The following is an 18,771-nucleotide window of genomic DNA, read 5'->3' on the forward strand; positions in this document are numbered from 1 at the left end:
ATCTTTACCAGGTACCAAGATATTTAAATAAAAATTCATAGGTATGAAAAGGGCTAGTTTCCTTTATAATATTTTGAATTTATTTGGATAAATGGAGGAATTGAAAAATAATTTTGTTGCACCAATTTCATATACCCAAGTTTGTAATGTTATAAAAGCCTTTTCGTTTTATTATTCGAGATCTATTCAAGTAAGAATTTGGGGTAAAAGTTTGTCGACTATAGCAACTAATATTGTTTAGCTATAGTTTAAGGGAGAATGCTATAGCTAAAAAATTGTATCTATTATAATAGTTAATTTTGTCCGTATTCGTGTCGAAAAAAAAAAAAATCTTGAAGGGACGAGAAAAATTTGTAGAATCAAACGACTTCGATTCTAACAAAGCGACCGATATATAAAGCGATCTATTGAAACCGACTCGCCGTTGAATAATTCTTCCGCTGCTGCGAGAGAATATACGCGTAAACTCGGCAGCCTCGGCGGAAGCGATCTGTTAAAAGTACACGAGACACGAAAGGCAAAACGCTCTCCTCGCATCAGGTGCGAGGCCGTGTAACTTGCACTGTGTAATGCCTCGAGTTTCGTTAGTCGTGCGAAAAGCAGCTTTTACATAAGCGCGATTGGCTTCTATAAACCGGGTATATATTTTCAAAGTCGTTGTTCTTCGAATATGCCCTTCGTATACAGGGTGTCCGGTAACTAACGATTACAAATGGATTCTTTGGTCAATTTGGGAACGATTTTTCCTCAGCGAAAATGTCATCATTTTTTTTACAACTTTTCAATATTTGTCATTATGTATATCTTTATAACTAAGCCTCAAATTAAAATTTTATTATAGTAAACTCAACCTGAAATTAACTGAAGAATGTAATTATGTTAGACTTTTAACTCGAAAATTATTGACTTCTCAACATTTTTGCTAAGGAAAAATCGTCTCCAAATTGGCCAGAGAATCCGCCCTTAATCATTGGTCCGTTAATTACGTGGACACCCTGTATAACATCTTGCAAGAATTTCTCGCGAGAATGCATTTCGACTTTATTAGAGAGCTCCCAGCTACGATTTCATCTTACACTTGACGGCTTCGCGCGCCGTCCGTACTTTCTTTGTGTTCTCTCCGGGCGACTTCTGGTGCGCAAATGTCGTTTGCATAATACGAGTGCAACACGACCGCTTGCACAACACGGCCCCGGGAATCGACGATCGCCCTTTTATAAGAAACGATTTTGCGATTTTATTCAATGTACCGTACGATGCACATGCGGAAGTATCGGGATATCCATATAACATCTCAATAGACTCTCCTTACATTGAACGTGTCCTCTCAGTGCATATACTCTCGTAAATCGTGGATATTTAAATCTAATTTCAGATATAACAAGAAAATATCATATATTTTTTTTAATACAAAGATTACACCAAATTTTTCAAACTTTGCTTTATTCTCGTAAGAAATTATCTCTGATGCTGCACAATCTGATTTTCTCTTTTCATTCTAACTACAATATATATATATATATATATAAAATGTATTTTAATTAATTATTGATACCGTGCATTTTTAAATATTAGATCCTTAACGAAATATTAAATATATTTTTAAAATAATCTTCACGATTAAGCATTAACAATAAGTTTTTCGTCGCAAAATGTTCAAGCGATTCATTCATCCTGGAACTTTGAACATCGCCGCGAATATTATTTCGAAATAATTCTTTCAGAAAAGTACTAATACTCATTGAGAAACTTACAAGTTCATTAGTAAGACTTAGTCGCGCGGTCTTGAGATTTTTCAGACTTTTAAAAACGGCTGATTTGAATATCGCCTTCGCAAGTGATGGGGAGCTATCGTTAATAGTGATTCCAGGCGCTTGTTAGAAACCGTCAGCGCTCATAAAGCAACGCAGCTACAACGCACCGGCGGACGAGTGTGCGTTGTTGCATTCTGATTTCGATACACGTACCAAAATAACTCTTCTCCCGTGTCCTCCCTTTCCTCCTCTCTCTTTCTCTCTCTCTCTCAGCAGATGTGCTTCTAACCGTATCCTATGCATACGTGCGCGCTACTGCTTCAGCTTCGACTCTTCGGCCTCTCTCTCTCTCTCTCACTCTAATTCTACCTCTTTCTCTCTGCATTTTCCATCTCGTACTCTCCTCTATCTCTCTTCTTGTCGCGCTCACCTTCATTCACCAGTTCCCTCTCGACCATCGTCGTCTCGCTCCCACCCACCTCTATCTGTTTCTTTTGCAGTCATTCATTACTAACCCTCTCCATCTCTTTCTCTCGACGTCCTTTTCCGTTCGATGGGTTCCGCGTCACTTTGTCGTTTCCAAGCCCGCTTCCATAGATAGTCCTCGACGGCTTATCTTCTCTCGCTTGTTCGGACAACGGTTTTTTTTCGGTTGACATTGTTTGGTTGTCGTGGTACACGTAATGCAGATTACGCGTGTGGCTCTCCCCGTCAATGGAATAATACTCTCTTTTGTATTACGATGTCAGTCTATAAATTCTATATTGGAAAGATTTTTCTTTGAAATAATGTATATATATGAAACATTTGATTTTGTTAATAATATACATTTATTATTGATATATTTTCTTATGTCATATCTATATTAATTTTTTCTATCATTTATCTACACGGAGAGAATTTTATAGTAATCGTAGGACAATATGATATTCGAAGAATTTTATAAGTTTGTCCGATTAATATTTATCACAATAAAAAATATTAATATGTACGTGTTGAAATTAATTCAATATATTTTACATCTTATAATACCATATATTATTCCACGATTACCAAGATTTTCAGGATAAATTCTAAGAGAAATTTTATACATATTTTAATACTTTTATACAGGGTGTCTGACATAAAGTGTCACGCCGAAAATATACAAGTAGATCTCGTTATTTGGAGATGATTTTTCCTCAGCAAAAATGTCGAGGAAGCCATCATTTTTGGGATGTTCCCAATTTTTACCATCAAGTATCTATAACTGAACCTTAAATTAAAATTTTATTAAAATAAACTCTACTTGAATTAATTGGAGAATATGGTTTTGTTAATATTTTATTTCGACAAAGTTTAGTTTGCGAAAAATCCTTTATTTTCAATCGCTTATAACTCGAAAATTATATTAATGCCTCTATATTTTTGCTGAGGAAAAATTGTCTCCAAATAACAAGATTTACTTGTATATTTTCGGTGTAACACCTTATGTCAGACATCCTGTTATAATTTGATACAAAAAATATATATTAATAATTAAATATCGTTTAGAAAAATTTTAAAAAGGAGCAAAAGATCGATGTTTGGAATATTTATTCATAAAAAAATTAAGTGCAATTCTATATCTGAGGTCTTTAAAACTGAAAGAAAACAGGAATGTGCATATGTAAAAGATTAAATAGTCCGCGATGTAATGTTCGAAAATTAGAATGATTCTTCATAAAAGAGGAAAAAGTAGAGAGAAGTAATTTTAAATGAATTTAGAATAAAAGGGTCATCTCTTGTGATAGTCGACTTCCGGCCGTATCTGACTACATTTACTATACGCGATGCCGTCTCTTATTCCACCTTTTCGACCTCTTCCCGCTTTTGTCCCCGCTTATTTTCACAATCCTTTGTCCGTCTGAATAGTCGACTTGCTAAAAGAAAGGCGGAAACTCGTACATCGTTAATTTTACTAATTAATCAACTAAATCTATTCGTTTCATTATTTACTTTTCTTTGTGTACGCCAATGATTAATTATTATTTTACAATATAAATTAGCCGATGATTGCGCGACACGTCTCGTGTTTCTGCAACAATTTCCGGAAATTTAGCAGACGATGCCGTCCGATAAACGTATTAAAAACGGTATTTAGCAAACGTGCATTGTCGATCGCCGAAAGATCGCAGATTTTGATAGATAAGAGCAAACCTTCCGTAAATTAGTGTACGTTGTAAACACAAGGACCGCATTAATCGCGCGTCATAGACAGCGCTGATAAAGTCGATCAATCATGCCAGTTTGTGTCAATCCGATTAGATCGTAATTAATCGATAGACCGAGAGAGTTAATTGGATGTGGCATTTGCATCATCTTTCGCTATTCTTTTCCTCTCGCGAATGTCTGGTTTGTCCTAAATTTCTAACTTGCGACGATTCACGTGTCTGAAACGCGCGACTCGCATAGGTATGCAGAATGTTACATAAGTATAGAGAATCGTCCTGTCAATGATGTAACGCTGTAAATTGATAAAAAATATACATTTTAAGCCTCCGCGAGTACTTGCACGGGTTACTTAACATTTATTGCGTGACTGGATGGATTATAATATCAACGCGATAAGTACAAATATAAGAGACGGAGTAAGAAAAAAGTAAAGAGAGACATCGATGATGTTTTGGTAGCGATTCGCAGAGATCGTCGACATGCCCGGTATACATAATAAGCTGTAAATCGAGCTCTCCAGCGTATACTTATCGTTATCCAAGTGCTTCTTATGCCGCACCTGCCTCAAGGTAATTGCATGCGTGGGAGTTAAACCCGAGAACTTGTTTCGAGGATAATCCGCTTCCATACGTATATCTTCTATTTGCAGACTACGTGTCTTGCATGGTGTTAGATTCTTCGTCGTTCCACTCATCGCAGACAATCGTTTTACCGCGCATCGCGTGTTAATAGCACGGAATAATGAAGAAGAAAACAGATTCGATCTTCGCAATTTTCCTCCTTCGAGAAATGGAAGATTATATCGAAATCAAATATAAAATATATTAATCCTTTATTAGTACCATAAATGCGATTTTTATGGACGCGCTGAAATCATTTTACATATGTTAACAAATTTATCAAATATATCGTTTGCTTAACGAAAGCATTTTTCACTTTAATTTTGCTTATCGCTGTCATATTTTTTATTCGATATCATCTTATATCTGATCGCATATTAATTCGAATGTCGACGGAGATAGATCCGTTATCTCGAGAACCGACTACTAATTAGTATACATCGATTCATCGAACCTTATGGGTGATATATATCGCGTTCTTTATGCAGATTTTTCTAAAGCATCTCGAATATGCTGGGATATATGCCGAAGATAAAAATAGGCGACATCGTTGGGTTCGACGTGGTGTTCAAAGAGAGAAAGAGAGAGACCGGAAATTGTCGCCTCTTCCCTCTCTGCTTCCTCCCTTCCCTTCCTCTCTTCTGCCACGGCAACCGGCGGACTTTCACGCGACAACGATCCGCGGCGCGTTCCGATGTGCCGCAATAATCATGTATTGCGAGAGAAAACTGTCGTTGTGGGACAATCGCCTTTCGAATGGCCGTCGGCCGCACAACAAACGCAAAGTTTGGCGGGAAAGTAGCGACGGTTATTTAACGCGAGTAGCGTGGTAAATCACGATGCGTCTCGCGCCGAAGTTACGCAACCTTCGAGAGATTCGTCTCGTCGTGTTCTGTCAGTCTTGTCGTCTGTCAAATATTTTTCAGAACAACCTCGAGCGTCGTCCAGCTTTTGCGCAACACACGATTCCGCAGTTTAATCACTCGAACGATTAATGCGGCGATCTCTCATTATTTATTTTTTTTTTTCTTCTTTTTTAGCTGACAATTTAGCTGAGATAAGTTCGAGATGCAATTCTATTCAGAGATGTAAAAGTGCGCAATTAACTGCATTTGCTCGCGGAAAAAATATTAGTCGCCCTAGCTCAATTTCAACTATAATAACTAACATTTTTTAATCTATATAATTCCACTAAATTATGATTACAAATATTAATTAATCTTTTTTTCCTCCGTTGTAATCATCGTCGGAAGGTATATCGCGGCGTGTTTAATTAATTAATATTTCGGCCGTTCACCAAATTGCGATCCGAAATAAAGGTATATCGAGGAGGATTGCACTTGAAAGTTTGCAAAATCAGGCAGAAAAGGGGAGCGGAAACGTCAACGAGAGAGAGAGAGAGAGAGAAAGAAAGAGAGAAGTCACAGTTACGTGGCCGCGGGCCATACGTGCGCGCTCGTCCGGGTTACCGGAAGTCGAGTGACCGTAGCGCGGCCCAGGTGAGCTGAATCACTCGATTGGTTAGAGATGAAGGGGATGGAGGTAGCAGCGGCTCTTCTTGCTGCCGTGCACGCGAGGGCTACGAGGTGAAGTAAAGACTCTCTTTGTCGTACGCGCTTCCTGCGTAAACGCGAGTTCCCGGGAGGAAATGGAGTATTAAAGCATCTCCCTATCTCTCGCGAGTATGTATATATATGCATTTTATATATGCGTTTTATCAGGGAAACTCTTTTGCATATAATATTATAAACTAACGTGTTTTTAATAGGAAATTAGGACGATGATCCCTCCTTCATCTCGTGCACTTGTGAATGAAACGATACCAATTGCATTTTATATATATGCGTTTTATCAGGGAAAAACTCTCTTGCATCTAATATAGGAAATTAGGGCGATGATCCCTCTTCGTGCACTTGTGAATGAAACGATATACCAATTGCATTTTACATATGCGTTTTTTATATAAGCGTTTATCAGGGAAACTCTCTTGCATATAATATTATAAATTAACGTGTTTTTAATAGGAAATTAGGACGATGATCCCTCCTTCATCTCGTGCACTTGTGAATGAAACGATACCAATTGCATTTTATATATATGCGTTTTATCAGGGAAAAACTCTCTTGCATCTAATATAGGAAATTAGGGCGATGATCCCTCTTCGTGCACTTGTGAATGAAACGATATACCAATTGCATTTTACATATGCGTTTTTTATATAAGCGTTTATCAGGGAAACTCTCTTGCATCTAATATTAAACTAACGTGTTTTTAATAGGAAATTAGGACGATGATCCCTCCTTCATCTCGTGCACTTGTGAATGAAACGATACCAATTGCATTTTATATATGTGCGTTTTATCAGAGAAAAACTCTCTTGCATCTAATATAGGAAATTAGGGCGATGATCCCTCTTCGTGCATTTGTGAATGAAACGATATACCAATTGCATTTTACATATGCGTTTTTTATATAAGCGTTTATCAGGGAAACTCTCTTGCATATAATATTATAAATTAACGTGTTTTTAATAGGAAATTAGGACGATGATCCCTCCTTCATCTCGTGCACTTGTGAATGAAACGATACCAATTGCATTTTATATATGCGTTTTATCAGGGAAAAACTCTCTTGCACCTAATATTAAACTAACGCGTTTTAATATAGGAAATTAGGGCGATGATCTCTCTTCGTGCACTTGTGAATGAAACGATATACCAATTGCATTTTACATATGCGTTTTTTATATAAGCGTTTATCAGGGAAACTCTCTTGCATCTAATATTAAACTAACGTGTTTTTAATAGGAAATTAGGACGATGATCCCTCCTTCTCTCCTATACTTGTGAATGAAACCACATCAATGTTTAAAAAAAAAGTTGAATATTCGATGCGTTGCGAAATTCCTTTTTAAAAGTTGCATCATAGATAAGTACATAGAGAGAATTTTCTCTTAGAATTTACCCAGAAAATCATGATAAATCATGAAAAGAATTTTGTAAGAGTTTCTCTGATTAAATATTTACCCGCAATGAGATATAAAATACATTAGAGTAATTTTACTATGTACATATTAATATTTTTTATTGCGGTAAATATTAATCAGACAAACTCTTGTAAAATTCTTCCAATACCATAACGTTCCACGATTACTATGATTTTCAGGGTAAGTTCTAACAACGAGAGAAAACTCTCTCCGTGTATCGAAAGAATTCTATAAAAATTTCTCTCTGATCAATATATTTACCGCAATAAAAGTACTAATATCTCCCACAATAAGATGTTAATATTTTTATTACGGTAAATATATTTATCAGATCAACTCTTATATAAAATTCTTTCAATACCATATTATTGTCCCACGATTGCCATGATTTTCAGGATAAATTCAAAGAGAAACTTTTCTCTGTGTGTATATCTATTGCCGCGTATGCAAAAACTGTTAATGCATTATAGGCCAGAAGAAACGTTAATAGCGTCATATATCATGTAAAATCGCAGCTTTGTATAATAGAAGGTTCTGTTCTTTGCTCATTCGCTCTCTTTGCTAACGAGTGTCAAATGAAATAAATTCGCGACTACCGGCGAGAGCCCGACTTTGCAGCGCATTATTTTCTCCTCGAGTATGTTCAAGGCGACATGAGAAAAGGGATACGCGAGAGAAGAGAGCAAGAGAAAGAGAAAGAACTTATTGCCTCGCGGAGGAAGTGACGTTGACGCGCGTGTGTCTTTCTGACGTACATAAGAATCCGTCAGTACCACCATCGCCAGCACAACCATCATCACCTTTTCCAACACCGTGGAAAAGAGCGTAGCGATATATCTCCCTCCCTTTCGTACCTTACAACTTTACGCGTTCTCACGCTCTCCATCCCACTTCTCTCCATCTCTCTCTCTCTCTCTTTCTCTCTCCGCTACATCTTGCCTCTTTCAACGGTGAGCGTACGTCCCGATAAATGTTCCACACACGCACGCCTCATGCATATGTATGTGTGTGTGTCTATACGCGCGCAAGCGAACATACTCCGATCGAGATTACGAGGTAGGGCTTCGGGGAGAGAAGCACATCAGCTTCCTAGTTATAATAAACGTCGCAAAAAATGTGGCAAAAACCTGCTCAGCCTTCGGCAAGTGTATACCGCGTCCAACGCCAGGTCCGGCTTCTGCTCTCTCACTCTCTCACTCTCTCTCTATCGCTATCTGCTATTCGCGTTCCTTTTGTCTTCCTGCATCCTCCTCTTCCTCCCTCGGCCACCGTCGTGCATCTTTTTTCCCTTCTCGTCCTGTTGAACGCTCTTCTCTTCCTCCTCCTTCTCTCTCTCTTCTTTGATCACCGTAGGTGTTGCCAGACAACAACCTGTACACCGGGGCCAGGCCAACTTCCTTCCTGCGGTCATCCTTTTCCGTCCATCCCTCTCTCTCTCTCACTCCGGGTTAAGTCGCCCCCTTCAGCGCGTAACCTTCCCTCGCTCTCCTTATCCTCGTGCCGTTATCTATCTTTTCTTCGCGTCTTTCCCTTTTCTTCTTTTCTTCTCGACACCCGGCGGCGCATCCTCCAGCTCCTCACGGCTGTCCGTCACGTTCCTCTACAACGGTTCCCACAATGTTGCATTGTTATTATTTCCACGGCTATATCGTAGCCAACCCCTTCCTGCCTACCGATCATACGAACGCGCTTTATCAATTTCCGCAACGCTAATCGACGATAATGATTCTCTCGCGCCGCGACTTCCGCGGACTTTCTTATGCCGCTTCTCATCTCCCGATCTCGCGAATCTTCACGTTCGTCGAACTTGTGAATGAAGATCGATAACGCGACTCGCGTGTAATCATTAATTATACGATTAATGTCACATAGTCGACTAATTTATGCATCGCGTCACGCCGCAGCTGATTCATTCAACTTTGATTGTGTGTGCTTTATGATAGCTGAACATTTATCATCATTATTTATTAATTTTAATGACGTTTGAAAAAAGCATTTTATATAAATTGCCAGAAAGCAAATCGAATTTTTTCCAAGTAATGTAATAATGTATGTAATGTCGTTGATAGAGATAACGATTCAAACATTTTTGAACAATTTTTTTTTTTGAAATATTTAATACCATTAAGATAATTTTTTTCCAACTAATACGATAATATTGTGAAATGTCGCTGATAAAGAGATGATGACTCAAAAACTTAAAAAAACATATTTTTAGGAATATTTGATAAGATTATTATATTAAAGCGCGCACTCATTATATATCAGTAGCTGAAAAACATTTCTATATATAACATATTTTTCGAAAATAGATATATAATTTTCAAGATATCTGTCACATTAGTTCTAGATTAAGTAATTCAATTGTATCTCTAGTTTCCATCGGTTTAATGTTTATATCGAAGTCAATTTGCATTCGATAACATCCGTCAGTCAGATTAGAAGCAAAAGCTCATTCTAGAATACCCGCTAAAGAATCGGGGCGATTCATTTCCCAGTTTAATTTATCGAAACAAATGCAGCGTAACCGGTTGCGAAAGAAAGAGAGATACATCCGCGGAGAGAAGAGGAGGAAAAAAAGGAAGATGAGTATAGGATTCCGGATATCGCGTTCGTATACAGTTATATACGTGAATGTATACGAGGGAAACGGCGTAAAATATAGCTCGCAGAATCGCGAAGATCCCTCGAGAGAAAGAGAGAGAAAGAGAAAACGTATCCTCTCATTGCGTTTGAGCTTATGAATGGTCCTCCGGACTTACCGGAAGTCGCCGGTGTTGGAGGAAATTTTTAGCCTCCTGCCCGCGAGCGACGAGTTTTTCATCAATCAGACGCACGACATCCTCGTCCGACGAGACACCGTGCGACCGAGGAAAATTGCTAAAAAAGCATGCGTTAGATAACGTGTAATTACACCACGTTGTATGCTTATTTCTTATTTTCTTTTTATCGTCGATTACTCCGAAGGGGCTGTAAAGTGCGCGCGATGCATCCGCCGTTTTCTCTCTCTCTCTACGTCGCTAAAAACCTCAACTGGTCGTCGCATTTGTTTATGCATTGGCGCTATTAAAACACTCGTTATCGCGTATAATCAAACGCAGATCGAAGGGCTATCCTCGTTACGTTTATTTGCATAGATGCTCTAATTGAATGAGTCATCTTTTTCTAGAGAGGCTCCACGCAAATCCTGCGTGATTTGCAAACTAAATCCCAACTGCTATTCATTATTCTTGAATTAACACACGACTTCCATTAATGTTAATGCATGTATAGACATTTTATTAGCATTTTATTAGCATTTTATTTTATTAATAATACTTTAATAGAATAATAAACTAATGACTGCAATAGAATGTTCTTTTACAAATGCAAACATATATTTGTATTAAAAGAGAATATATGTATACCTTCATTTATTTTTCAGTTTTAACAAATTATAGCATAGAAACTATGATTTATTATTTATGATACAAATATCGCCGCGATCAGATGAATTAATAATTCAAATCCATATATACTCACACGCATTAAGGGTATATAATTACATACAATTTAAATAATTATACATAATTGATGCAATTAGTTTAAAGATTATTGCGCAGAAAGTATCGATGATTCTATATTTCACATCATAGAGAATCGTATTTTGTTATTTAAAATTATCTTGGTATAACACACAAAGCTTGAGAAACAACAATTTACTTTCTCAAAAGCTGCATCGTAATTTTCGTACGCTCTTTATATACGCTGGCGCGAAGGTCATCATAATTCCACCCTTACTATATCCGGTCGTCGATGAAAGAAGGTCACGCGAGGGACTGCAGAGAACTCATTCTCGGCAAATGTCGACTCGTTTCTTCATCTAGCGTGACGTCAACGTCCCGACGACGACGACGTCGAACGGATGGACGGACAGAAAAAGAGATCTGATCTAAACGCGACGCGGCGAAGAAGGAGGTGGAAGTCTCTCCTATTTCTCTCTCTCTCTCTCTCTCTCTCTCTTTCTCGAAACGGTCGAGGTGAGCTACCAGTTAAAGCGTGCGGCTCGGGCATGAATGAACGAACCGGCAAAACCGAATGAAGGAAGGAACGGACGGCGGGATCTGCGCGCCCGTGTATTAGCCAACTCTCGGTATTTATTCCGCGTGCGCACGTGTGCGCGCGTACACACGCACACGTCCGACGCACACCAGCGCTCGGCTTCGACTGCGCGCGCGCGCGCGCGCAGTTGACAGATAGAGGGAGGGTGGGGAGGGGGAGAGATCGCGCGCGCGGTGTGCGCCGACGCGTCAGTGTTAGTCCGCCGCGTGACGGGAGAGCATTCATTCATAAAACTCGGCGAGAGGGTCTGCGCTGTCGCAGTCGCGCTGGTGGGGGTCGAGTGTTTTTCGTCTCCCTCTCGCTCGCGCGTACATTCAGAGTTCTCTCCTTTTATTAATTTCACCTGGGTATCCTCTCTTGCCTCCGCGAATGATCCGCGCTTTACGTAGGTATCTCTTGGATTTTCCCGCTTTTTATCTCCTCTCGAGGCAATTCGGTCGAATCGTATTTTCGGAGTCTACATTCCTATTCGCGTCGCTCCAACGCGCTCTGTCTCTCTTCCCTTCTCTCCTTCTCGGTTTCATTCAGCTGAAAATATCGTCGCTCTTTTACGCGTCTCTTCTCTCTAGTCTACGTACATTAAAAACCTGCGCGTCTTTTCTCCAAGTCGCTATATATGTATAGTAAACCGATGTATCTTGTTGCTCGTCTCTTTCTATCCTTCATCCATATATAAACCTGCGATCTAGCCATCCGTGACACGACTTCGTCTTTTTAATTCCTCGCGCGTAGCGTGCAAGAGGACCCTTCTCGCAGCGCTTTATCCATCTCACCGCATCGCACTTTTGCGGCTCCTTTATACAAATACATATACGGTTCCCCGCAAAATCGCGGATAATATTCGTCCGGGCCGTGTGAAACATCTCGGATAGGGAGTCCCTCGCGAGATCAAGCCGCCCGTGAAAACCCTGAATCGCGAGAACATATATATACATACACACGCGTCTCTTGCTTTCCCTCTCCGAGAGACTTCGCGATCCCCTTCTTCTCGCGGCCACCTCCATCCATCCCGACGTCTTCCTCTACTTTTCCTCCCGTTCCACCTTTGCTCTCCTCTTCTGGGTCTCTCTTTCTCGATCCACCTATCTATCCATCTCTACTTATCTCTCGCCATCTATTTATCTAGCCATCTCTCTTTCGCGGTATACGCACTTACCTGCGAAACGCGGTCGTACGACGGTGGCGCTTCGACTTAACGAACTCCGGTGGCGCCGAAGGAAAGATCGTTTCGTGGTCGGGGATCTCTACCTCGATCCAACCAGCGCGATACACAACACACCGTCCGGAGAACGAGGAGCGTCCGCTCGCTCTCCTCTCTCGTTCAGTGTCTCGCGGGTGTGTGCGTGTGCGTGTGTGTGCGCGGGTGTAGACACGTATGTACGCGCGAGAAGAAGTGCGCGTCCGAACATTGTGGCGAAATAGGGGCGAATCCCTCGAATAGGAGACAGAAGGAGAGAGGGAGAGAAGCAGGGCATATCTGACGCGGCCGGTTCATATTTTCGGATATACCCACCACTCCGATTTTCGGTTCCTCCTTTAACTTCTCTCCCCTTCATCGTCTCGGCGAGCTCTTCTCGGAGCAGCGGGCGATTGCGCAAGCAGGTATTCGGAAATAACCCGTGTGGCTCGCAGTTATGAATTGATAGCAAACACATGGTGGACACGCCGCGTGTGTTCCGTTCAGCCGGGGCTCCTCCTCGAGATCTCGACTTCCTCGTAACGTGACTGGCCTCCTCGACTCGCTGACAGGTCGTGACTTTGTGCGTAAACTCGCGACTCTCCGATGGCACGGGACGATTATTCGTCGCTTGGTCGAGTGACGCGTCATCATCCTCGGGTCGTCGAAAGTGTAGTTTTTACCTCGACGTGATTTTTCTTCGTTTTTTCCTTCTCCTTTTCGGCGATTCGCCCGCGAATCGAGACGAATCGAGACGACTCGTTCGCATTATGGGATAAACGGAGTAAGACCGAAATCGGTGAACCTCTCTTAATGACGGATCGACATGTGATTATCTCGATATCGTGCGTGATCAAGTTTAAATACGCGAGTTAAATTGCGACGAGACGTCGTCCTTGACGGGTGCATCTTTAATTTGAATGCGTTCGCCGCGGACTCTCGCTCGTGTTCTGAAGAGAAGGAAGAAGAGAGACGAGAATCTCTCTCGGAACAGCGAAATTACGCGAGGCGGAGTAATCGGACGAATGAAGCTGATGATCCTGGGCTACGTACATGTGCAGTGATTACACAAGATCGGCACTCATGTACGTTGATTACGGCGGCGACACTTATGCCGGAATGGGAATCAAGGCTATGAAGTCCTTTGGCAGGCCCAGAGGTAGGAATTTCAAGGATACAGTTGGAGCTGCATGTATAGTTATTTGCACTTCGTCTCGTAGCGATGTGCAATGAGGCGTAAAACATTTAACGTAATCATTTTATAAGGATTGGAGCTGATATTTATTATAAAGCCGTAAAAAAAGTTGTCATAAAATATTGCGCGATTCCAAGTCATTATATATAAATGATACTTTCTTTTTTTTTTTTTTAATCGGACTGCGATATGAGATTGACGTGACGTGATTTGTATAATAATGCAAATGTGGAAATGACAACGATTGGTGATATCGTTATAAATAACTCACGTCATTTGTGCCGAAATGAAAACCGCAATATTTATTGTATGATCTAAGAATTTTGCGGTTTTTAGACGTATTAATTTGAACTTGCTGTTTTATTAGTTTGAATTGATTGTATCATTTGGTTTCTTCACGATTCGTGCACTGAAAACAAATGTATTGAATTCGAATAAATATATTTAGTTCAATACTGCCTAATAAGTAATTTATTTGAAACTAATAATATTGATTTGATGTGAAAAATATATTTACCTTTTATTTATCAAATAATATTATATCTAATAATAATATATAATTGCAAAATTCCTGAATTATACAATAAACATTGCCGTTTGCAATCCCGTTTATTTTGACACAAATGACACGATGAATTATTTATGCAATATCGTCAATCATTATCATTAATAATTATATAATATTAATATTATTAACTTAACTATTATAATTATAAATGGCGCATTGTATCGCTGTGAATTGAATCCTTAAGAAATGAATATTATAAATTAAAATTAATAGCATATTCTAAACACGTAGGAAAATACAAGAATCATCTGCAGAGAATCTGTAAAAGAAAAAAATTTGAGATACAAATTTCACGTCGCGTCTTGTACCGTCTGCGATCGTAATTAGGGGATAATACATAAATTCGAGCCGAACGCGCGCGTGCGCGCGTCTCACTTCCGGAGATGAAAACTAACCCTGACTTTGACATTGGAGACACACCGTAATCGTGCCAACGTGATTAACGCACAAACGTGACTTAGTTTCCGACAGATTGTAACAGATGTCATCGACGTCGCTCGTGCGTGAGCTTAATCCACGTTCCGGCGTATATATTACTCGTGTGCACTTCCTGCAGTTGCAGGAAAACTTACTGCTGCAACCAGTTCGTCTCTCGATTTACCGCAACTACGAGCAAACATTTGGGGATGAGAACGGAAAGCTTGGTTAAATAATTTAAAAGTCATATAATATTTAAAATTAATTTAACTCATTAATATATTGATCGTACCGTCCTCATGTATGATCAAGTATATATAATAATTAACATCCTGACGCAGCATCTTTTAGCTGCAAGGATCGAGATACTTGCAATAAAAGCAAATATACTTTTATGTAAGGATCCAATGGGATGATTTTTTCGCAGTTAATAATTTATTGTTATTTTATGCTGATTATACATGCACACGATATATATTATTATATATTTTTATTTTCTAATTGGCATAAAATAGCGATAAATTATTATATACACAATATACATAAATATATGCACGACTGTTACATTTCTGTCCTAATTATGAAAAGATTTCTCTCACAATCAGCTATAGTTGCAGTTTCTTCGTATACTGCAACTAGACTCAATAAAGAATGTAATAATTATATGAAATATGAAATACAATAATAGATATAACAATTATATCGCGTAAAAATAATGTTTTATTGATATACGAAACATGAATATAGGGAAGGGTTAATATTTGGGAAGAATCGGCTCATTAGGTTTCTAAAATATGGACAAATCTCGGAGAATTCTACTCGCGCGGTGAGGTTCATCTACAAGTCCGCAGTCGTACAGTTCCCTCCCGTGTGCGATCCTTAAGTAGGGGATCTGTCGAGCGAGTAGCCGCTGCTATTCGACGATACTTCCTGGCAACCGGTTTCGAGGCGACTGCTTGATCCGTTTTCTTCGTTGCAGATATCGTTGCAAGTAGAGGTCTTACTATTCAGAGTATTTCTGGTATTCGTATACATTGAATTAATATTGACGATGTACTCGGAAAACGATCGCGACCGCGCGCGGATAATTCATAACGTTGGAAAACGCGCGATTCGATCGAGTTAACCAGGAAGATGTACAACATTGTAATAAATATATGCGTGTAAGAGGGAATTAAATCGCGCGATCGCAAAAAAAAAACGAGATCACACTCCTTTTATTTGACGGAGGGCAACAACTTTGCTAGAGAACAAGATAGGATCGTCCGGAGCAAATCGGATTTTTTTTCTCTCAATGACTTACGTAATCTTCGAGTTGCAAGAGCGCGGAAGAAAAAACTGTAACATTTAAAGTTTGAAATGTTAATGTTTCCCTTATTAATGATCGCGTCCTTTCACTTCCATTCGATATGTCTTAACTCGAGGTCCACGTTTTCTTCCAATCGACTCGACATTTGGTTTGCGCGTGAACAATTCGGGGATACATTTTACTCGTACTTTTTAAAAGGGATCCGTAATTGACTGTCATTTTCTGCATCGATCGACATTTACGCGTTGCTTTTTATTGCGCTCGATCCATAAACTTTGCGGCATTAAATAGTTGTGAGTAGAACTGCTACTGATATTTTCCTGTTGCAGAATATATCGCGGCAATATCCGCGGTAACACTTTTTCTATGCTGGCGAACACGACTTTAACGAAAGTCGTTTCTATAATGTTTAAATTTAATGACGAAGGGAAGACTCGTCCGTTAAAGCGATCTTGAAACGATATTCCGAGAACTCAATTGCTATTAAGTCAAATACGTTTCCGCGTTTTAATTTCAAAGAGCTTCGAAGAATTTGGCAAGCTTTTCGTTGCAAAGTGCCAGATATTTTTTGCTTCAAGATTTACATTTGTAAATTAGATTAAATATTCCAAGAAAATCGCTTGAAGATTTACATTTGTGAATCAGATTAGATATTCCAAGAAAATCGCAAGCACGTGCACATTTTAAATTCCTTTCCTATTTCGATAGCGGAATAAATTGATATAAAATATGAACTTATTTTGAGAACGATATCGAATATTAGATAACAGATGTTACTTCGCGATTTACTTAAATAGAGAGATAGAAATTTAAAATTATAATTATCCGTAATATCGTGCCTATTTTTACACAGAGAGAGATGAGCATAAAAATCAAGCAAATAATATGATAATTTTGAATGCCGTAAAGTTTGTGATTAAGCAGCAAGAACACTACCGCCATACGCTAAATGAGTTTACTAATAATTGCGCGAAATGAGAAAGCAGGGGACATTTGATGGCACGTCATAGTGCGACGCACCGAGGCATAATGGCGTCGCAACGTAGTATTTCAATAATTCATTTCGTGGAAGAGTATAGTAGGAGATTACACGAACGCCATAGGCGGTGATTCTAACTTTCATTGTCAGTGCAATGACATAAGCATTGCATCGCGATGCGCCGTCACTACTTTCGACTGATACGCATTCGAGACTGCACATTAGACATTAGAAAACAAATCATTTGACGTTTCGATATTACATCACGTGTATATATGTCAATAGAAAAATGGAAAAAAATTGCGATATTTCTCGTTAAAAATTAAGGGAATTATTTCGAAGCGTTTCTTCAAAGATTAACGTGAAATTACTCGTATATCTTTATCGATTCTCTCTGCTTGCAAAATCATATTGTTCAGATTTTTAATGCTCATTTTTGAATAGGGAGCAAACGAGCGACATTTAATCACGCTCTTCCTGTACATTCTGAGAGAACACGCGAATAATAATCAGACTAATTTATTTCTTTTCATTGATTCTGCCTGATTTATCCGAATTATGCAACCACGCAACGAAAAACCATCGCAATAGCACCTCGAAACAAAACGCATTTGCGGTGTATGTCGAGCTAAAAACGCGAAACCATAAAACGACATATTACACATCCCAACACGTTCTTCTATTAATATCTGCACGTATTTCAAAGTCAGTCAATCATATCCGAACTGATTACCTCGAGCAATTTCGTATCGATCCAATTGCGCGATTGTTGTTGACGCTATTCGTGGCGTTTCCAATTTTGCGATTCGTACGAGAATTGCTTTTGCCGAGGTAGACTGAAACACGTGAAGTAAGTAGTCCAACTGATTATATTCCAGTTCTTTTTTTATATGAGCCTCTGTCCCCTTTAATATATAAAATACACGTTCTTGTTTTACATCTTTAAAGTGTATACAGAATTTGTCACGATTTTCGCCATTTAAATGTGACTTTGTCATACAACAGGCATTTCCTACGATAAAGTAATTTTTATGAAAAAATTATCAATTAATTTTATCTTTTTTTTTTTACTGAAAGAATAACTTTTATATATTAACGAAATATTTTTATTAAAAAATATTTTCGAAAAAATTAAAATATGGCGCGAACATTATTCTGACCCAATTGTATAGCTATATATATATATATATATACATATATATATATATATATGTATGTATGTATGTATGTATGTATGTATATATGTATGTATATTTAAAAGACTGCATCTGGGGAAGATGTGCTGTGTACAACTGCGGAGCGTTATCTCGGTTCCGGTTTCAAAATGACAGCTGTTTAGCTCCCTCAAACACTCATAAAATCCGATATGCATAGAGTGCATGCAAAGTGGCGCACTTTCTCTCGCTCGCGGACAACTAATAGATAGTAGACAAGACTATATAAGAAGAATGTATTTGTTTCAATATCGAGAT

General features: G+C 38.9%; 1 protein-coding gene across 6 annotated transcripts in view; it reads left to right on the forward strand.

Annotated features, from left to right (window-relative positions):
- Window positions 1-18,771, forward strand: part of pnt (ETS transcription factor pointed) — a 114,253-nt gene that overhangs the window by 54,949 nt on the left and 40,533 nt on the right. Inside the window, exons 1-2 of one of the 6 annotated variants that reach the window (XM_085480845.1) lie at window positions 11,877-12,039; window positions 12,781-13,990. The exons of 4 other annotated variants lie outside the window; for them this stretch is intronic. In XM_085480845.1, the coding sequence (XP_085336971.1) occupies window positions 13,885-13,990 (106 nt within the window). In that variant the 5' untranslated portion in view covers window positions 11,877-12,039; window positions 12,781-13,884. Of the gene's footprint in view, window positions 1-11,876; window positions 12,040-12,495; window positions 13,991-18,771 lie in introns of those variants that run through there. One more of the 6 variants, XM_029315085.2, reaches the window with a different exon arrangement.

This window comes from Nylanderia fulva, unplaced genomic scaffold (assembly GCF_048542155.1).
Source record: "Nylanderia fulva isolate GAGA-0341 unplaced genomic scaffold, ASM4854215v1 Scaffold16, whole genome shotgun sequence".
NCBI classification, from domain to species: Eukaryota; Metazoa; Arthropoda; class Insecta; order Hymenoptera; family Formicidae; genus Nylanderia; species Nylanderia fulva.